This window comes from Poecilia mexicana, unplaced genomic scaffold (assembly GCF_051168715.1).
Source record: "Poecilia mexicana isolate PSO_F unplaced genomic scaffold, ASM5116871v1 scaffold_1, whole genome shotgun sequence".
In the NCBI taxonomy this organism is placed as follows: Eukaryota; Metazoa; Chordata; class Actinopteri; order Cyprinodontiformes; family Poeciliidae; genus Poecilia; species Poecilia mexicana.
Genome location: NW_028263370.1, coordinates 786,804 through 808,978, shown reverse-complemented (window position 1 = coordinate 808,978; position 22,175 = coordinate 786,804). Strand labels below are relative to the sequence as shown.

The 22,175-nt window shown below is 38.9% G+C and overlaps 1 protein-coding gene across 1 annotated transcript; it reads right to left on the bottom strand.

Annotated features, from left to right (window-relative positions):
- Window positions 1–12,188: 12,188 nt before the first annotated feature.
- LOC106913678 (cytochrome P450 3A56-like) lies at window positions 12,189–21,154 on the bottom strand. The gene is made up of 13 exons (XM_088004937.1): window positions 21,039–21,154; window positions 20,799–20,892; window positions 17,125–17,177; window positions 16,930–17,029; window positions 16,725–16,838; window positions 15,969–16,057; window positions 15,730–15,878; window positions 15,142–15,269; window positions 14,982–15,048; window positions 14,741–14,901; window positions 13,423–13,649; window positions 13,127–13,289; window positions 12,189–12,824 (listed from the first exon to the last, which is right to left on the bottom strand). The coding sequence occupies exons 1-13, from the start codon at window positions 21,107–21,109 to the stop codon at window positions 12,747–12,749; spliced, it is 1,494 nt and encodes a 497-aa protein (XP_087861063.1). The 5' UTR covers window positions 21,110–21,154; the 3' UTR covers window positions 12,189–12,746.
- Between the last annotated feature and the right edge of the window lie 1,021 nt (window positions 21,155–22,175).

Sequence of the window (22,175 nt, the reverse complement as noted above, 5' to 3'; positions counted from 1 at the left end):
ACAGGGGAAACGCAAGATTGCAGACAAGTGGGAACCTACCCCTTATGAGGTCATATCAGTCAAGCCTGATATCAATGTCTACAGAGTTAAGGATGTCCTAACGGGCAGAGAGAGAGTTGTCCACAGAAACCTGCTACTCTCTGTTAACTTCTTGCCCTGTGAGAGTGCTGAGGACCATGAATCTGACCATGAATCTGACAGTGCTGCTGCTATGCATGGAAGTGGTCTATGTCCAGATGTACCTGATGTGATGGAGGAAAGTGATGTCCGCACGGTCAACTGGCTGATGCAGTCCGGCGATGATGGAACCCATTCAGATGATGATGATTCATTTGACCAGAGATCCTGTGCCCAATCTCTCACAGTCGTCACATCCAGCCCAGCCAATCACCCAATTCCCATCCACAATATTGGCCACTCAACAGTCGATGATGTAGAAGATTCAAAACATTGTCCAGACATTCTATCCCCAGACATGGTCACGACCAACTCTGTCCATCCAGATGTGCCCTGTCCTGACAAACTCCCCACGGACTCCCCGCCCCTGGTTGACAATCCCAGAGACATTGACACCCCTGTAATAGCTACTGTAGACGGTGACTGTTCAGACACTGCTATCCCAGACTTACCTCAGATTGTTTCCTCACAACTTGACCGCCGTATTCTTAGGGACCGTAGTTCCATTAGGCCCCCCAGACGTCTTATTTGTGAGATGAATAACCAAACAGTAGATGAGACTGCTTTATCTGCTGTGTCCGTTAATTCCCTGATTCAGTTTTTTTCAAGTGCACTTTCATTTAAGTAGCAGAGTTAGAACAGTGTTAACCATAGAAGTGCTTGAGTAGTTCTTTTAGAACAACAGGAACAGTATTTACATTTCAGAGGTGTAATGGGCACCTTTGAGTCTATTTTTAGTTAGGAGTTTGATCGCCTCCTTTCTTTACATACTTCCTTTTGGGAGAGTGTTTGCATTGACAAGTATACCCAGTTTTGTTCCTAGTGTTGCATTTCTTTTGCTTTCTCCTTAGTGCACCCAATTTTTTTGTTTTTCCTTTTGTTTGGTCTGAGGCATTACTTTTGATATTTAGCAGAATTTCAGGGGGGTGTATGTAACGGTTATTAGATATACAGATGAAATTCCTGCTAAAATATGTTCACGGTTATCCTGTAATTGGTGGTTTTTGGCGCCCCCTACTGGTTACCTATAAATTGGATGAGAAACCAAAAATTCCACACAGTTGGTTCAGCGCTCTGTTGTGGTAAGTCAACAAATCCGGTTCTCTTCCAAATGGTGTTGGAGGTTTGTTTAGGAGAGTGACTGGAATCTTTGTTGCATTGCACAGAGCCATAGGTTGACCAGTAGAGAGGCTCACTGCGCCATATGTGTTTTGTCAACCACTGATTGCAGGTAATTATGTTATATTGATTGTCAGTAATTTGTTTTGTCGGATATGTATATCAGTTTGTCAGTTAGTTTGTTATATTTATCAGTTTGTCAGTTGTGGTTGCCATTCTGTTTGTTTGTTGGGTTCTATGGCAACATGACATGTTCTTTTCCACTAATCCCCAGAGAGCTTTTAATGACTGTTGTTATATTTATTATTCATATTTTTATTTCTATTCTGAAACTATACGATCAAATAGCCTAGAAAATATGTCGGAATTCACTATAATTGTTTGTAAATTCCACACAGTTGGTTCAGCGCTCTGTTGTGAGCCATAGGTTGACCAGTAGAGAGGCTCACTTCGCCATATGTGTTTTGTCAACCACTGATTGCAGATTGCAGATTGCAGATTGCAGATTGTAATAAATCATCTTAAAACCAACCAACCGGTCTCCGAGTGTGCATAGCAGGACGGAAGGGTAAAGACAGAGCTGTTACATATATATATATATATAATGTTTTCCAGCCTACGAGTTCTGGTTTAAGAGTGATTCAGCAGCTGAGATTGGGTCCAAAATCCGATACGAGATTCATCCGTGCTGTGCAGTGAATCTGTCTCTCCCTTCTTCCTCACGTCGTAGGAAACCTTCAAAACAAAAACGGGACATTTTCGAGTTATCTTACGTTGACTGAGTTAAATAATTAAATAATAGCCATTGTCATCTGTGTAAACTTTGCTGGTGAATGTTATGATTTTTATAATATTGTTTCATTTCTATAGTAGGCTCTTGTATCAGATAATCTAAATGTTGGAGAATGACTTAAACATTTTAAGATTTACGGAATCTCGGTTAGCTGTCATAGCGGGGGCTGAACACCAAGCACTATAGCTAGCATTAGCTGGTATTTCGCCAGTGGACATAAATACAGTATAGTAATATTCTAATCACAAAAATACACAGTAATATGTCCATCTTACTTGCGAAAAGTCTGTCGAGCCCTCACGTCAGTAGTCCGTCGATCCGATCAACAATATTCCGCAGTGCTGAAGGCATCTTCTGCTGTTTTGGTTGAGCAAAGCAAAGTGTATTTGCGCCGGAGCAGCCAATCGTGGGGGGGAGGGTGTACTCTTTTATTATGTCTATGCTTCGAAGGATCAGTTTCTCAGGGCCCTTGAAAGGATGCAGAGCCTGAATTCGGACACAGCTATTTTTTGTTAGACTCCGCATAGTGGTCTGGAGCACTTCCGTTTTCAACACTTTTTGTTTGCTGCATTTCATTCGGGGGTGTTTTCTAATTCGGGGGTGTTTTCTAATTCGGGGGTGTTTTCTTTTTTGTTTGCTGCATTTCATTCGGGGGTGTTTTCTAATTCGGGGGTGTTTTCTTTTTTGTTTGCTGCATTTAATTCGGGGGTGTTTTCTAATTCGGGGGTGTTTTCTAATTCGGGGGTGTTTTCTTTTTTGTTTGCTGCATTTAATTCGGGGGTGTTTTCTAATTCGGGGGTGTTTTCTAATTCGGGGGTGTTTTCTAATTCGGGGGTGTTTTCTTTTTTGTTTGCTGCATTTAATTCGGGGGTGTTTTCCAATTCGGGGGTGTTTTCTTTTTTGTTTGCTGCATTTGATTCGGGGGGGTGTCTTTTCTTTTGTTTGCATGTTTTCTCTTTTGCTGCGCATTTGCACCTGTCGGCCACCGTAAACCAACTGTGTGTGTATCGTGTTTTGTGTTGAGGAGGAGCGATCAGAAACGGCAGAGAACAGACTCCAGGGGGGGCAGGCAGTTCTCTTGCCTCATGGCAGGGGGCGCTCATGATCCCAGATATTGTGACTGCACAACTGCAGAGTAAGACACAGTGAGCTAGCCATGGAGCTAGCCATACAGTAAATAAGTAAAGTACAGCGATATATTTGTTTTCTCCTCTCTTCCGACGTAAACATGAAAGACTACATTTCTACACTTAAACAGTTTTCTTAAGTGGATTTTCAATTGAAGCAGGAGATAATAACTAAAGGAAGATCAACACCGGAGCTGAAAGTTTTGCTTCGAGACAGTTTGATGATTCTCAAACGGAGTAGAAAAGACATGCCGAGGTTAGACTTGGCTTTGGATGAATGGATACTTTTGTGCAGAATTAGCGGTGCATGGATTTCATTGATACATAAAGGTAAGACGGCAATAAGATGTTTGTTTTTTTTCATGAAATGTGCGTTTTGTGGGCTGTATGTCTAAATAATTCAGTTAAGTAGAAGCGGTAGCTAATCTACCACAGCAATTATTTATTCATTAAACATTAAGCCTAAAACATACCTCAACAACAGACTAAATGTTCTGTTCTGTGTGCAAAATAAATTCTTGAATGTTTTTTGGTGTTAAATCCTAAAACATGAAGTGGCATCGTTGTCAGTTGCTACGGCAACGAGTCAGCGTAACTTGACGAATACAGATCACTTTGCTGTGGATCATAGCACGAAATCAATACCTACATTTCTAAGTTTCACTGAGTTAACGCGGCTATGGATGACATGTAAAAAATTAGTCTTTTTGCCCTCCAGCATTGTATGCCTGCGCGAAATTTCCGTACATCCAATAACATGCATGGTGTCTAAGTCATAAGTCAGTGCCTCACCAGCAATGAACCTCACTGCACGTCACTGAATTCTACACACAAGTTTCCAAAACTTGTGTGTTCATTTGCAAATGAATTAAAAATAGAAAACCAAAGAGTCACATTTACATTAGTATTCAAAATCTTTGTTTAATACTTTGTTGATCCAAGTTTAAGAGCAATTACAGTTTGAAATGTTCTTTACAGTTCTCCAGCTCATCAGGTTGGATGGAAGTCAAATTTACACTAATCAAAAATATGTCAGAACTTACAGCAAGCATCTACAATACACAAGAAAAAGAAAAATGTTTTAAATGTTTCAAATTGTCAAATTTCTATGAGCAAAGCAATACTAGACAAGATGTGAAGTTTTCACTTGATGAAGATTACCATCACTCAAAACTAGCTCTTAGTTTATAGCACAGATAAAATGAAACTCATCATAATCAGACTTGATGAACCAGAGATGGTCTCCTTCTTTCTCCATGGCTCCATTGGTGTCACAGTTTTCTTTTGGTTCATTGTGACCCCAGTGTTTAAACTCTACATCACTGTCATCAACACAGAAGCAGTAATGGAGAGAGGAGGCGTAGTGAAGGCAGAGCCATACGAAAGGACTGTTGGTTTTCTCAGCCTCCAGTTCAGCAAAGTTCTGCATCTGTTTATCCAGGATGGAGGCCAGCTCTTTGTGGTTATGTCTGCAGTAGCTCAGGGCTTCTTCCCAAGTCTTGTTTTGGTCAATCAATAAAAAGGTGAATCTCAAAAAGAAACTTAAGCCTGTTTTATATGACAGAAAGTCAAGCAACTCCATGTAGGATATAACGTAAACAGCACAGTCAGAAATAAAATAAGTTTGTAGCAGGCATGTACATGATCTAATAGTCTGAATGCTGATTGCAGTAATCTACATTATTAGCAAATATAGAGGGCCCCAAAACCACATTTTGCCTAGGGCCCCATGGAGCATTGGGCCGGCCCTGCCCTCCATCATCAAAGTCAACTCACCACCAGGGAATGGTTAGTAGACAGTTCTGCCTCTGTCTTCACCAAAGACGAGTGCTAAGGGCACATATACTTGAACACGGTGTTGATGAGCACAGAAGTCCAATAACAGAACACCACTTGGGTTTAGATCAGAGTGGCCAAACCTCTCCAGGTCTCACTATCATTGCCTGGAGAGGCAATGATAGTGCCTCTCCAGGCACTATCATTGCAGCAGAACCTTGTTCTGCTGCCTCTTCTCCAGCAGAACAAGGAGAAGAGGCACTCTCCAGAACCCCTCCAACGACTCCAAAAAAGGTGGGTAATCTGAACTGCTGTTTGTCACATAAGTACAAACAGTCAGAAACTGTCCCCCGACAAATAGGTGAAGGAAAGTTACCCTTTTCACAGGGGTGGATCCCAACACACAGGCACCAAGATGGGAGGCAAAAAGTATCTCCTTTTCTGTGTGTAACACTCGCTATGTGTTTACAGTTAATAAATTTGTAATAAGACCAGAGCTAGGTTCGGCTACAGGAGTAGTGAGAAGTGTAGTTTGAATTAATGACCACAGACCAAAGAAAGTTAAGTTAAAACAGCCGGCTTATTATTAGTTTAAAGAACAATAAAAGAATAAACAACAACAATGTTACACAATTAACACACAATGACACAAATTCAAAAAAAGAAAAATAGTTTCCAGTTCCTTTCAGAGTATTTTATAAATCTAAATTAAGGATACTATTTATTTTACCTAGGTTATAGTTCTATTTAGGTTCTAGTTAATACTATTTATCTATTTTGATTTACAGTTTGTTTTAATCTGTTTAATCTATTTTTAATTCTTTGGTGTTTCCCTTAAGGAGTTAAAAAAAAACAATAACAGCAAAACAACAACACAGTAGAACAATTCAGAAAGGACAGATCAAACTGTGCTTCAGATTGATGTCTTGTTTCTTCCGATGATCCAACAGTTAATTCTGTTTCAGTGACCCACTGCTAATACGCATGACAACATGGGCAGGTCATACCAAGTTGCAGGGTTGGCAATGTCCAGCAGAAGGCGTAGCTCCTACTTGATGGTCTTTAGCTCCAGGGTTGGCTCGCCATCTCGTTCTCCTTAGGCAGATCCAGTTCAGTGATGATCCGAGACTCTTTAGGAGGGTTCAGTTCAGTGACGATCCGAGACTCCTTAGTCCAGATCCCAGCCGAACGAAAACGACAAACAAAACAAAACAAAACAAACAAACAAAAAAAAAGCCTGTTGCCAACAAGAGCGACAGTTAGCAACAGTTAGCTCCTCTGCTGATAAGCGGTTGAATTTCTGTTGACAAGAGCAGCTGTTAGCTTCAGCGGATCAGCTGTTACTCCTGTTGACTTTCAGTTGACTTGCTGTTAGCACCAAGAGCAACAGCCGACGCCTCCGCTGATCAGCCTTCGCTTCAGCTTTCCATTTAAGTTAAATAAATGTTTAACAAATACATTATCTTTAAAAAAAAAAAAAGAAACAAAATACACTTTCAACTCACCAAGTCCAGTTCCACAACACAAAAAATGATCCCGAACGCAGTCAGGGTGAGAGAAAAATATGGGAAAAGCTCCTTCTCCAGAAATAAAAAGAACAAACTCGTCTTAGACAGCAAATCAGCTACGAGTGCTCAATTTCTCTTATCTCTTTTCTTTTCAGCACAATCCCGTTTGCTTCTGCGCTCTCTGCTTGCTTTCTCTCATGTCAGAGAACGTAGCAACCCGATTGGCTGAAGCTAGTCACGTGGGTTACACATAAATGCGACCCTTCAGAATAAGAGAATAACAATTTTAAGATCGATTAATTCCCTATTTATTTTCCTATTTATTTATTTCCTATTTATCTAATTTACTATTATTTTTATGAAGAGGCTATTTTAACCTGGGTTACATGTGCCCCTCGCTATGGCCGACTCAACAGACCCTGATCCAAAGTCCAAGCGGAGCCCAGTTCAATCCCACCATTTGATGGTGGGATTGAGTAGGTCTTCAAAGTACTCAGCACAAGTTATTCTCCATGTCCTCTGTGAACTTTTATTACACCCGAGTTTTTGCATCATCAACTGCATGGTGCTGCTTCTGGGGTCCCACAGAAGCAGGGGGACCTGCTTCTGTGGGACCCCACAGATAGAGACCTGATAGGTCTCTATCTTCAGCTGTCCAGCTTCCCTCCCTTTTGGTGCCCATGAGCTGATTCTAGGGTTGTCCTCAAAACAGGCACTGACAACCTTGTGGCCACAACTTCAATAAATCACCTTGACAATGGACGCAGGGAATGTGGCCGACTCTGTGTGGACCATGTTTCACCCACTTCCTCCAAAATGTGTCCGTGATCTTTTCATAGATGTAGATCTATGAGGACATTATGGCAAATGTCAGCTTCACAGTCGATATTTGAAAGTGATACCCGGTCATCCTCAGCCTTCAACACCAGTTGTACACACATCAGATATGTGTAAAGGTTGCTAATGTAAGAAGTCGTTGTTTGTCGCTAGAAAATGACTGATGATGGTATGACTGAGTTCCAGTTTTTACAGGAATTTCAAGGACTGGGTCAGGAATCACAGGATATCTTAAATCATCTGAACTGACTGACCATGGTGTCAGTGTCACTGAAAAAGTTTTCTTTATGTTGGAATTGCAGGTAAACTGTTATATAATATGTGTGTATCACAACATCCGTGATACACACATACTGTATAACAGTTTAGAAGAGTAGTTGCATTGGCCTCTCACTGTTTCTTTGGTGAAAAACAGTGAGAGGACCAAGTTTACGAATAATACATGAAGACTTCTGACATTGTTCACAATAGTCAGTTGTGTACAGCTCACAGTCTGTGTTAATACTATATTGGGTCAGATAGTGTGACATATAAAACAAAAAGACTCCAGGCTTGTCCCGATGTACTGCATCCTTCATCTTCAGTGTTTCAAACTGCAAAGACACTTTTTTGTAATGTCTGTGTTGGCAAAGAACTCTTTGCCCATGAGCTGATTCTAGGGTTGTCTTCAAAACAGGCTCTGACAACCTTGTGGCCACAACTTCAATAAACCACCTTGACAATGGACGCAGGGAATGTGGCCGACTCTGTGCTGACCATGTTCCACCCACTTCCTCCAAAATGTGTAGAGCTAACTACCTGTGGTTGTAAAGGTAACTCACTCAACCTGTGAGCAAGCAAACACATCCATTTGGTCAAAGGGAACACTGACACTTTCAAAAGCAACAAAGTCTTCCGATGCCTTTGCTGTTAAATCCGTAGTTGTGGTTTTGATTCCCAGCACTTATGCTTTCAGAATGAACTTCCTCATGTCCTTACCTTCCATGTCCTTTTGGACTTCGAGGACAATGTCAAAAGCAAAGTATTTTGATCTGTCATTATGAGAGCTCTCTACTGAAACGTCATTGCCTCTTAAGTTACATCCTAACATTTCATATTCCTTTGTAAGAAATCTAAGGCCCCAAACCAATATCAAAGATCATCTTGACTTTGTATGCAGTAAGATCAGTTTGAAGTCGTCTCTCTCAAATCGATCTACCTCTCCAACAAAAATCAAACTGAGAACTCTTGTATTTCCAATGCATAATCTCTTTGAACCTTTATGACATCGTCAATGAGAACACTGAGGTGCTCATTGACATGATGATGTCACACAATCTGTGTCAGGTTCTTGTTTGTTTTAGTTGCTATGGAAACACAAGGAGGTATGTGTGGTATAAGATTACTGTCAATTAAAAATGCATGCATAGACATCTAATTTTGTAATGTAAGTTAATAAATGTGCATAAATTAAAATTTTATATTTCTCCTGTTTACCTATGAGAATACTCGTAAACAGATTAATTAATAAAAGTATAGGTTTTATAAAGAGAGTAAGTATTTTCCCAGCAGTTAGACACACATCAGTCACATTTAGGAACTGGCTCTAAGACATCTTCTTGATCTATTTTGAATTGTGGGTGAGGAGCAGGCACGTGCAGAGGGGGGGCCTGGGGGTGCTTGAGCACCTGCCCTTTTTGCTCCTTGACCCAAAGTGCCCTTTTGGTCAATTTTTTTTATTATTATTATTATTTATCTTTTATTTTTTGTATTATTTCCTAAGCCCTCTTCTGACACATAATAACATGTACTAAAATTATTTGTAATTATTTGTTTTGTTTTTTTGTTGGGTATTTTTTGTACAACATAATAAGCCCTCCGGTCACCGTGTTACCTTTGACCTTTTGCCCGTGACGCATGATGCAGTTGTCTCTCGCGCAGTGAGATAAGGCGACTAACTGGAGCTGAACGTAGCAAACGTTCCAGATTACAGATCAGCTTTTGGTGAATTAAAAAAAAAAACGTTTTTGGTGAGTAAAGTGGAGTAGACTTGCTACTTGTCAGATGACAGAAAACGTTGAAGTATCGTTTTTGCTTCAGCACGGAGTAGCGGTTTAAGCAGAGAGGTAATGAAATACAGCAGACACTGACAGGCCTCTGCATCTGCCTTACTCTGAAGAACTACTGAGCAGGAGGAGACAGCCAGGTGAGGAAAAACTGTTCTGATCTATCGATTCAGTATTTTTATCATACAGACAATTTACCTAACGCCAGAATAAATGCAATGTACATTATGCAGCAAAGGAAATTAGAAGATCGGACATTTATCCATTATGGAGATGACAAGTTTTGGGCAGGCGATGTGCCCCATATTGCATAAGCGATACTGAAGAATGACTGCTATCATTAGCGATACAAGGAAGAAGCTTTTCAGTTATCTAGCTTTGGTAGCAAAGTCGTTAGCTAGCAGCTAGCTAATAGCACAACAACAACAGAATCTTGAAGGAGAATAGCACTTAAATAAAAGTCCAACAAGGATATGCATTTAGAATTAAAAATGACTCACCCTGAATTACCATGATAGATATAATGTGTGTAATAAAAGTGTCATTAATGAAGGGGAAAAAACTCAATCCAGACTTTAAATAAGTTTAGGGTCTGGTTTGCAGAGTATGAAGTTATTTTTTCCCCCCAATTATTCAATAAAAAAAAGTGACCTCAGTTAAGTAAAATAAAATTGTTAATAAAACCTTTGGAATTGTAATGATTTATTTTTCAAAAAACAAAACGTCTTGTTTAAAAAACTTTTTTTTAAATTAAATAACTAATTTTTGTCTTGTGAACTTAAAAAGTTATTTGCCAACCATAAACTTTTATTTGCACACATCAGAAATCTTTTGTTGTGATTTTGGGCCCTGCCCATGACGTCATGTGAGAATCACAAGCAAAACTTTGAGTCACAAACCAAAACTTAGAATAGCAAGCAAAGATTTGTGACATGTGCAAGTAAGTTTGTTTTGCAAATAATTTTTTCACTTCATGAGACAAAAATGTGTGATTTTAATAAAAGTTTTTTTAAGCAAAACTCAGTAGGCTTTTCTCATGGTGACATGCATTAACAATTCAAATTTTGCTTTTTTTTTCTTCTTTCTGCAGTTCCACATTAAAGTTTGATGCAGCTCTGCTTTCCTGAATGGACCATCTTCATCTCCACTGCAGCAAACAGGCAGCTCTTTTTTTATAGATTACAGTACACTAAAAGGTTGCATTGTGCCCTTGTTTATATTTTTAATAGTGTAATTCTGTAAAGACAAAATATGTCTGGTGGTCTAGCTCCGATTTACATATCTTGCTAAACTGCGGGTTTGAATATTGCAATACTTTCCTATAACAAAATAGACCTACAGAAAGAAATTACTAGTACATATGCATAGTTGTATGCATATGCATAGTTGTATGCATATGCATACAACTATGTTAAGAAAACTAAGTTTTCCTTAACAAAATTTTGTAATTTATCATTGTTTTATTAAACTCTGAAAACTGTGTGGCTTTAATATTCTGTCCTAAAATGCAGTTAGATGTGCCCTTTTTTTTTTTGAGCACCTGCCCAAAAATAACTAATTTTTGTCTTGTGAACTTAAAAAGTTATTTGCCAACCATAAACTTTTATTTGCACACATCAGAAATCTTTTGTTGTGATTTTGGGCCCTGCCCACGACGTCATGTGAGAATCACAAGCAAAACTTTGAGTCACAAACCAAAGTGACTCACTTTGCACGGCCCTCCTCACCAGGGCCGTGCAGTGGTCTCTGCACGGCCCTGGTGAGGAGGATCCTCTTAACCCTCATCTGGCCTGACTGGTGGATTGCTGCAGAGATGGTTGTCCTTCTGATCTGCTCTCCTCTCTCCACAGAGGAATGTTGGAGTGACCATTGGGTTCTTAGTCACCCCCCCGACTTAGGACCTTCTGACCCAATCACTCAGTTTAGATGGCCAGCCAGCTCTAGGTCCTGGTGGTTCTAAATTTCTTTCATTTATGAATGAGACCATTGAGTTCAAGTCAAAGCCTCAAAACTTTTTCTGGATCCTTCCTCACACTTGTGCTTCAAAACAATCCTGTCTCAGGGGTCTACTGAAAATTCCTTCAATTTCATGCTTGTTGTTTGACCTCTGACATTTTTTTATAAAATGTGGAACATTGTCTAGAAAGGTGTGTGCCTTTCCAAATCAAGTCCAATTTTCCACAAAGGGGCTCTATTAGATGCTCAGCAGAAAAAGCTCAGTTTTGATCTTCACTGGCAAAAGCTGTGAATACTAATGTAAATGTGGTTTCTTTTATCTAAAAGCAATGTGGAAAGCATTTATCTAAAATGCTTTCCACATTGACATAATGAGGTTTGTGTGTAGCTGTATTAATAAAATACTAAAAGGCTATGAAATGGCAAAATGTGGAAAAGGGATTTAAGTACAAGGGGATTGGGAGCCTGATCTGGTCTTTATCAGGTTCTAAAATAATTATGTCCAATTTCATGCACAGCAACACATGGACTCTAATTCACACAACAAAAATGAAATCAACATGAAAATGCCGTATTTCATAAATTAAGTATGGTTTTTTCTTTTTCCAAAAAACACTTAGAGGAAAGGTAGCAACCCTTGTGCTGCTAAGTAAATTAATTTGATCTGTTAATAATAAGCAGGTGTAAGCACCATAGCAAGCTGAGATTTTGACAGATTGCTTCTTTAGAGCAAACTGCCAAGAATGGAAGGCACCAGGAGTAACCTTGTGACTGCTCATCAGTATGGTAAAACCTAAAAGGGAATTTTCCAATGATTTGTTGTTGACAGTTCTAGAAAGGCGGCATCGTATGCATAAAAGAAATTTTAAATTTATTAAAAGAGTTTTACAGCTACACAGCAAGAGAAAAAATGTTATAAGTACATAATAAAACTGAACTAGTTTTTCATAGGTAGTACAATAAATTTATTTATGGGTCTTTATTTAATTCTCTAGTCCCCTGTGTATTCTCCCTCGCCCCCTGTGCCATGTCTCTCTCCCCCTCCTCAGACTGCCTCCTGCTCCCGTCACTCACACCTGCAACCAGTTAGCAATCAGCCCAGTTCCTTTGTTCCAGTATTCATCTTCCGAGTATTTAAGCACTTCATTGTCAGCCACTACTTGCAGGTTTGTCTTGTTATCAACTCAATGTCCCACGCCCGGTGCTTTTGGGTCCTCTCAACAATATACATCATAACATATAGAGAAACAAGGACAGACGTTAAAGACATCTAGTCTTGTTTACATACTCTAAAAAGTGCTATATAAGTTTGATGTATTATACAAAAACTTAATTTATAGGAAAGTAACATAAACTTCCCAAAATTAACATCACAATTTGATTTAGATATAATTCTTCAGCTGGACGATTAGGAACGAGGGATCAGCTTCAGTTGGATGGGTCTTTTGGCAGCTAACAAACCCTGGACATCCATCTCAAATGGGATCTGGTAGGAAATTCAATGTGCAGAGAAAAAAACTGTGTGAACTGAATAAATAATGCAAAGAACAGCGTGGCCATTTAATTCAAGCATCGTAATAAAAGAAAACAGAAGAAAAGCTGCACTTGTCTAGAGAAACATTATAGTCTAAGAACAAGAGACAATGAAATGAGGATCAGCATGAATTACTGTGCAAAGCTCAGTGTTAAGCAGAGTCTTCAAACTTTGGATGGACAAAAATAAGTGCCATAAGCTTCCTCACACAGCCTGAAAGAGGAGCAATATGCAGAGTTAATCTGAAATCTCACCTCGGTCTCTTTACACACAGAGAAGCTGTACCGCTGCAGGATCTCCACCACTGCCAGTTTCATCACCACCAGAGCAAATCTCATCCCAATGCAGTTCCTTGGCCCTACCCCAAAAGGCATGTATGTGTATGGATCGATGTCCTCCTGGTTTTTCTTGCTGAATCTGACGTGAAAAATACAATATACACATATATATAACCAAATGTATTCATACTAACAGCAGACTTCTGCAGATTATACGCAGCAATGTGCATTTTTCTCTCTTATTTAGTGGTAGTTGTTCATTCCTTCTGTACCTCTCAGGTTTGAATTTCTCTGGTTCTGGCCATATCTCAGGGTCCCGGTGCAAAGGCCATGTGGGGACCAGGACAACCATGTCTTTTGGAATCACAAGGCCATTTATCTCTACAGATGCTTTGGCCACACGCTCCAAACGTGGGGCAATGGGGAACAACCGGAGAGACTCATTGATGACGCTGTCCAAGTAGTCCATCTCCATCAGAGGCTGATACTGAACAGGAGCCTACACAAACACAAGCACGGTTGTTTACCAGGTCATGCTGCTGTTCTACAGGCCAGACTGAATAGGTTGGATATCATTCCAAAGTTAAATCATACCAAACTGGTATACTAAACAAATCTATTTAAAAATGGGCAACTTTTAGTTTTAAATCAGCATTTTGTTTGTTAGGTGGCTCATCAGGTGGCTCAGATAGAATAATAACATTTTCAGCAACAGGTGGATTTCCAAAAAGACAATGACAATAGTAGTAGTTCTTTTTCTTTTTTTTTTTTTTTTTAATTCAGACTATTGTTTAGCCAAAGAAATTCCTTCTCCCAGGCCTCTGACAATGGATGAACTCACAAGAGAGTTTATTCACACCTGTACTTTGTGAATAGTTTACCCTCAAACTACATTAGTACGAATACTACTTTAGAGGCTTTAAAGTATTGGTGCCTCTACTTTACTTTAGAGGCGCCAATTAGATTTGACCCTGACAAGGCCTCTGACCTAAAAAGTGTCTCTAAAGATAATCTGTGAAAAGATCGATCTCTTCCACCTCCTCTCAGAGCTGCTACTGCCATCTGAAGAAATGCACCGCTCCTGACCAAAAGCAACCAATCAAAGCAAGGAGTGCCTTGGCGTTGTCAGTCATTCTTGCTGGCTAATGTCAGCAAGAATGATCATCAATCATTCTTGCTTCGTTCCTGGAACATTTAATCATTCCAGGAATACCATTTATCCACTGCCATCGGTAGCCATACTAACTAGCCCAATCATTCACAACATGCTATGCTAGCTGCAATATAATAGAGAGCAAGGAGGGGAGTTGGAGGTTTGGCGGGGTTTGAGCAGCGCCACACAGAGGGTGCTTAACAGCTCTTAGACCCGCCTCCTGGCACTAATTGGTTGTTTGTTGTTAGAACTGCATGTGAGAATGGGGAGAATGCAAAGGAGTATGATGTTTTACACAGATTACCTGTCTCATCCCAGACTGTCACGACATAAAGACAGTTTCACCAAATATGAAAAAAAAAACCATTATACAAATTAAATACCTGGTGTTTAAAGACCTAAATGCTTTACATATTCTATATTTTGGCATACTGTACCTTGTTGGGGAAGGTGGAATCAATCTCCTCCTGGAGCTTTCTCATGATCTCTGGGTTTGTAGCCAAATTGTAAGCCAAGAAAGTGAGAGAACTGCTGCTTGTTTCATAACCAGCAAAAATGAAAATCATGGATTGGGAAAGGATCTCATGGTCACTTAATCCTGCAGAAAATACAACATGGTTCACAATAGTAAGATGTGTAGTCGTGTGTAATATTGTGAGTGTTTGAAGTACGTCTCACTTTTGTCCTTTTGCAACCCATTGTTCTTTTGGGAATCAATCATTAGTTGGAGAAAATCTACTCGACTCTGCAAGTAAATGAGATCAGAACAGATACCATTTCTAAGCCTGCTGATACAAAGATACTGAAATGCTGAAAAAACCATCGTATCTGACTGTACCTTCTGCTGGCTGGTCTCACGGTTGGACTTAATCTTCTCCAGAGAAGCATAAAAGAAGTCGGTGACAGATTTGGGGAAAAAAGAAAATTCAAACTTTTCAAGTATGGGGCCGAGGAAGGGGAAGAAAGCTGAAATTAAAGTAACAACAATTATATTACTACTGGACAAGGAAGGTCAGGAAGTACTTTGTCTGTTACAACATTACCAGACTGAAATTTCACAAACTTGTATTCTTTATTAAACATAAAGCTGAATGAATAAAATATGCCCTTTTTATTCTTCATAGATGGGCCAATTCAGACGGATTATATTTGTCTTTATATTTGTCTTTATATATAAATAACTTTATATACATATATATATATATATATATATATATATATACATAGATATAGATATAGATATAGATATATAGACTTCTTCTATAAAGAAGTCAGAATTCTTTATTATTACGAATAACTAAGCCATGAACTTATAAGCTGGTGAAAAACATCCAGTTTCCATGTCTTCTAAGGATTGAGGAATGAGTTGGACTGTTATTGGAACACCTGTCATTAACCTTGTGTTTGTTCTTTCTTTATATTTTACCGACAGCAAGGAAGAGGGGGTTTAAAAAGTCGAACTTCAACATCTTCTTGATGTTTGTCACAAATGGGTCTGAAGGGTTGTTCAGTGAATCAATGTCTACGCTGAAGGCCGTGCTGGTTACGACATCCATGCTGTACGATCCAAAGAATCTATAAGCAACACAAATATGTTTCAAATGCATTGGCATTGGTAGAGGTGAATTTAAGCATCTTCTTTAACAAGTTTATAAAAAGTCCTACTCCTTCAGTTCTAATGCTTCTCCTTTGTCTGCCTTTTTCTTCATGCTGTGAATCAGGTTAGCAGAATGACTCTTCATGATTTCAAACATCTAATGCACACAGAGACAAAAAAACATTACCACACACGCAAATAAAAATAGAAAATGTTTTGGTTTGAAAATAAAGTTCAAAATATAGTTGACTAAATCCTGATAACTTGAGCATATATGCTTGCTCCAAAGTTATATCAAGATGCAATTTGCTGCAAAGTCAGAGACTCGACAGTCTGTTGGGCTTCCTTTGAAAACTTTCAGCCATTTGGCATAATAAATAAAACTTGATTACACAGTTTTATAACCAGGATCGAACTGCATGTATGTGATTGAATTTCAATCTGTTTATGGGACTGGATTACATTGACTGTAAATATATTTGTATTTTAAAAGGATCTGGTTTTGAAGCTGCATAGAGACATTATTCGCTGTGGCTCGGCACTACACAGATAAACTGAACTAAATAAAACTAAATAAAACTAAGATCAAAACAATATTCTCTGTTAAATTTAGTCTATAGAATTTATCAGCGTTGTGGTACTAATGGGATGTTTCTTTCTCCACAGAATAAACACACAACTTTTGTGTCTTTAGGATGTGAAAAAAAGGTGAATTTATTTAAAAGCTCTTTTTACCAGCAGTGCCAATATATTTGGTGGAAGCAGTATGTTCAAGTCAAATTGCTGTAATAGTTTAAAGATATAGAGAAGGTGGAGAAGCTCACCTCCTTCAGTCTCCCAGAGGTGAAGGAAGGAGATAGGACACTACGGATCCTTTTCCATTGATCATCTTCAGCATTGAACAGGGAATCATACAGGGCCCCATTCAGATGGAAATTCTTTTGACATAATAAAACAGCAGCTCATGAGAACTAAATGAAATGTATATCACTATGACTTCATATGGACTGTAGAGCAGTAACTACATACTCTGCGGTTGGTGAAGAAAGAGTAGCATTCCTTAACCAGAATGGCCTTTATGATTTCAGGATCTGCAACACACAACACGGGCTGGCGGCCATCGTAAATACTGAAAGATTAGAATGAAACAAACAACTTAAGCTGTAACAAATCAATGGTTTATTGTGTCTGTTCTTCAATAACAGTTACAACGTGAAAACTTACCCCCATATTTTCCCGTATTTCCTGTAGCACTCTTGATCGAAGTTGAAGAACCCCTAATTACAAAAATAATGTTACATTAGAAATATAAGATAATTTAGAGAACACGTTTTATACAATTTTCAGCAGATTGAATTAATAAATAATGGGTCATTTTAAAAACTGTTGTTCAAAGAAGCTAAATTACATTATTCTGATTCAATATATTTAAAAAAATATACATTTCAATTTAAATCGATTTAAATCCACTACATTCTTCTACTCTGGAATAATGTGGAGTTAAGTGGACCTGTTAACATTTGGCTCTAAATCTTCAGCTTTTCATTGTAATGTCATTGTAACACTAATAAGCTAATGATAATCCAATAAAAATAATTCAAAGGTAACGATTTTATTAGAAACCAAGTCCCATCTGTTAGGACCATAAAATCTACCCTTGTGACCATTTAAACTATCAAAACCCCGAGTTTGAGGAAATTATTTCAAGTTGCACTTTCATTTAAATTATTCCTGCCGATATTTTTGCCCTAAGCTTTCATTAGCAAATGAAATGTGATGCTAAATAAGAACAACTAAATAGGACATTACACATACTGTATGAAAAGATTTGTTTAAAATAGATGCATTTATTGTATAATCTGAAGGCTCCCAGCAGGAATTATATTCTGTGGTACATTTTGGTGCCATCAGTCTCTGGCTGAAAGTGCTCCTGTAGTCGGCCAACATGAAGTGGATGAGACTTGCTGTCCATGACATGTATCTTGGACAGGGTCCTTCTCTCTGACACCACTGTCACAGAGTCCAGCAACGTCACTAGCCTTGCTGATCAATCTGTTCAGTCTTTTGGCATCCTCCACAACATACAGGATGGCACTGGCAATCACAGACTCAAAACATCCTGAGCAAAGTCCGGCAGATGAAGGATCTCAGCCTTCACAAGGATGAAGTCGCCGCTGCTCAGAAAGTTGAAGTTGTCATGAGGTGTGATTGTTGGTGGTGAGGAGACGACGCAGGTTGACCCAGGATGTTGAAGAAAATGAATAATTTAATGAATGGAGCTCTACAGTCCAGAAACACAGGCAGCACGGTAGCAAGTAGCACGCAGCTAATACCGGTAGCAACTGAATATAAGACTGAAAACGAGAGCTGAGTCGACACAGGACTTATCAGTTCAACTGTGAGCGACACACGCATGAGCACACTAGAGCTGACGATGACAAGGATCCGACAACGAACACAGACACAGGTGGGTTTAAATACACACGGGTAATCAGGGGAAATGAGACACACATGGGGAGCAATCAACGGGGAGGACAGGACTGAGACTCACGGGAACAGGACTATACAGGAAAAAACTCAAAAATAAACACACAGAAAACACAGATCGTGACAGAAGTGACTTTGGCCCTTCCTGTATATAGCAGGAAGGCCCTGTAGCAGGAAGGGCCAAAGGACATTTGTTATAAATGTGGAATCTGAGATATTTATAATTCTTCACAATGTTCACATTAACCCCTGGATGGAAACTGGGGTCACCGGCATCCTGGTGCTCCTCCTCAGATCCACCACCAGTTCCTTGGTCTTTATCACATTGAGGTGGTTCAGTCCACACTATGTGACAAAGTTTCCCATAGCAACCCTGTACTCATCATCCTCACTAATACAACCTCTAGCTGAGTCATCTGAGAACTTCTGTAAATGACAGCTACAGAAGTACAATAGCTGAAGCCAGTTGCATAGAGGATAAAGGACAGTCCCTTGTGCGGCCCCTATGTTGCTGACAACAGTGTCTGATATACAGTGTCGCAGGTGTACAAACTGTGGTCTGTCAGTCCACAGTTCATAGACTTTGGACTGGCTGTCCACATGTAGACTGCGGACAATGTGGTTCAGCAGATAGTCGACACTCTGATGTGGGTAGTCAGTGCCACCCACAGCGCCTGTAGTTGTTGGAGTCACAGGGACGCTGCGTCTTTGACACCAGAACAATGCCGTATGTTTTCCACATCACAGAGACCCTCTGTATGCTCATGTTGAAGATATGAAGGAAAATCATATTACAACTGCAATATCACAAAGCACAGGCTTTAAGGACCCTCGAGTTCACACCATTGAGGCCTGCAGCCTTGCCAGGGTGGAGTCTCACCAGCTGGTTTGTATGGTCATGTTTACTGTAAGGTGACCAGTTGAGGAGTCAAGGGTGGGGGAGTAGAAGAGGAGGGAAATAGGTGTGAAAGTGAGATGAAAGACTTTTGAGTTGATAGGGAAGAGTGAGTTGACAGCAACAGTGGTATAGCTGGGAGTTCAGGGGCTGCAGTGTCAGATCGATTAAAAAAACTGTTTGAGTTCATTGGCTTTTTCAATGTTGAACTCTACTGCACTATTGCCAGCTGACCTGAACCTGGTAAAGAGGCCAAAAAAAAATAAAAAAAAATAAAAATAAAAAAAATATATATATAAAATAACTAAACTCCTTGCATTCACACTGGAACATTAGGATCATTAGGAACATTAGTGAAGGAAACTTCACTTTTTCTGAATTTCTCTTTTCTCTTGGGTCGACATGTTTTTTAAATATATTTTATTCAGTGTCAGTTATTTAAACTGTCATTCAGTTGACAATAATCTTAGAATCTGTTGTGTAAAAAAACTATTCGATAAATAGATAAAATGCAAAATAAAATCGAATTCAAGTAATCTGTGTGAGAGTAAAATGTGTTAATACTCTGTGATCATACCACTTTAAAAAAGTGTTGAAAAAATAATTTTATCTTTTTACTCTTTTCAATATGTGCCTGTAGTCAAGATTCATCATTGGATTTGGTGGAAACAGATGATATTCCTGAAAATCTGAACCAGAACCAGACCTCTGTTACACAGATCAACTAACAGGATATGCTATATTTTAATTTAGGTTTGACACTAAAATAGTTTATACACTGAATTTTGAGTCAAAGTAGAAGTTATGGTGAAATCTGATCACCATAACTTGTAGATTGTTTTTACATCAGCTCTCAAGTTGCAGGTCAGGTGCTGCTCTACAATACAATCAAGACACTCATCTCTTAGTTGCAAAGAGAAACTAGAAACAGCTTAGCTTTCGTCTTAAAATGTTAACACATTTTATTAAGACGAAAGTTAAGCTTTAAACAAAAAGGATTACAGGGTGTCTAAATGCAGCAAAAACGTTTTGTTAGGATTGTTAGGGATAAATTTGGATCACATCAGGCAGATTAATGTCTGATTTTTAAAGTGTTTGTTTTTTCTTTATTAGGACAGGACATGTAGGTTGAACAGCTTTCAACTTGTTTTCTTTGGCTAAATAAGGGAAATGACTCTCCTTTATTACCCATAAAAAGTAATTGGACAATGATTGTAGAACAGGTTCATACTCTCATTACTGCCAATACAAATACAGCATTTTACCCAAGCGTGAAACAGTAATGAGCAATAAGGACATGTAGTTGAGAATGTTTAGAGGTTCACAAAGTGTAGAAATCTTGTACATTTAAATCAGCATTTATCCTTTTAGATTTTCAAAAAATAAAGAAATTAAATAAAATAAACGCTGTATTAGACTTCTGAAGAAGATCCAAGAAATCTAATATCTTTGATTAAAATGTTAACATGATCTACTTTTTATACTACAGGTGTGGTTTAAAAAGTGTTATACATACCCTTCGATAATGCAGCATTGTTCCAAAGAATGGGACAGGTTTAGGACCAGAGATACCTAATTTCTTGAAAGTTCCATAAGGCCAGTAGGCGTACCTGTGGATAAATAAGCCTGAAAAATTATGTGTGAAGTAAAAACAAAAGCAGTAAATTCTGAGCAGAAGAGAATAGAACAAATGTCAGTTTCAGATTCAAGTAACTGGAAGAAATAAATAGATCAATACTCATTCATTAACACTCACACAAGGAGGAGCGTGACAAAGGCAACCAGTAGAGTCCATGTCTCAGCGGAGAAGTACAAGAAGTAACCCATCTGTCCTCTCAGTGGAAGTATCTGGCTTTGTGATGCCAAATGTCACCACCTGTACCTTTTATCTCCTGCTGCGTGGATCTGTTACGCAAGGTGAAGTGTGTGAAAGTTAAACCAATGTTAGTGAAGCTGGTAGGTTTGCCCAAATGGTTTTCCACTTTGATCTGCATCCTTTGAGAATGTTTCAAGCTGGCACTCACTGACTACACTGGTGTCTGTAATCAGAACTCTGACTATAATAACCCGTCCATCATTCATCCATTTTCTGTGCACCCTTGTCCCTATGGGAGGGGTGCTGGTGGCTATCTCCAGCGAACGTTTCGGGCGAGAGGCGGGGTTGACTATAATAATAATGGTGGTTGGGTCTAAGCTAGAACTTCAAATTATTGATTATTTCTTTGTCAAGCTAATACTACTAATCTCTTCTCATGATAAAGCCTTATCTATCTATCTATCTATCTACCTATCTATCTATCTATCTATCTATCTATCTATCTATCTATCTATCTATCTATCTATCTATCTATCTATCTATCTATCTATCTATCTATCTATCTATCTATCTATCTATCTATCTATCTATCTATCTATCTATCTATCTATCTATCTATCTATCTATCTATCTATCTATCTATCTATCCATCCATCCATCCATCCATCCATCCATCCATCCATCCATCCATCCATCCATCCATCCATCCATCCATCCATCCATCCATCCATCCATCCATCCATCCATCCATCCATCCATCCATCCATCCATCCATCCATCCATCCATCCATCTATATGTCTGTCTGTCTATTTGTGCCTTTGTTGTGTCTTTTTGTGATCTCTGAATACAATCTAAATTATGAGAGCCACTTTCAACAGTTTTACTGTGTATATGCTGGAGAAAAGCAGAAAATCAGTTTTTAATGCCATTTTCCCTCAGTTTGTTTTTAAGATATCTATCATGAATACTGTAGTCATTCAGACATGCCCAGTCATGTTACTGGATTTATGAGTAGCAGAAACTGCTTTTATTATTTTTCTAGGAGAGCCAAATGAGGCCAGAGGGTGACCAGTTAC

Coding starts and splice junctions, on each gene's coding strand:
- LOC106913678 (XM_088004937.1), bottom strand. CDS start 21,109: ATGGGTTACTTCTTGTACTTCTCCGCTGAGACATGGACTCTACTGGTT. Junction 15,879..15,968: donor GAAGCATTAGAACTGAAGGA/GTAGGACTTTTT, acceptor TGTTGCTTATAG/ATTCTTTGGATCGTACAGCA. Junction 15,270..15,729: donor CCCCCTCTTCCTTGCTGTCG/GTAAAATATAAA, acceptor CTTTAATTTCAG/CTTTCTTCCCCTTCCTCGGC.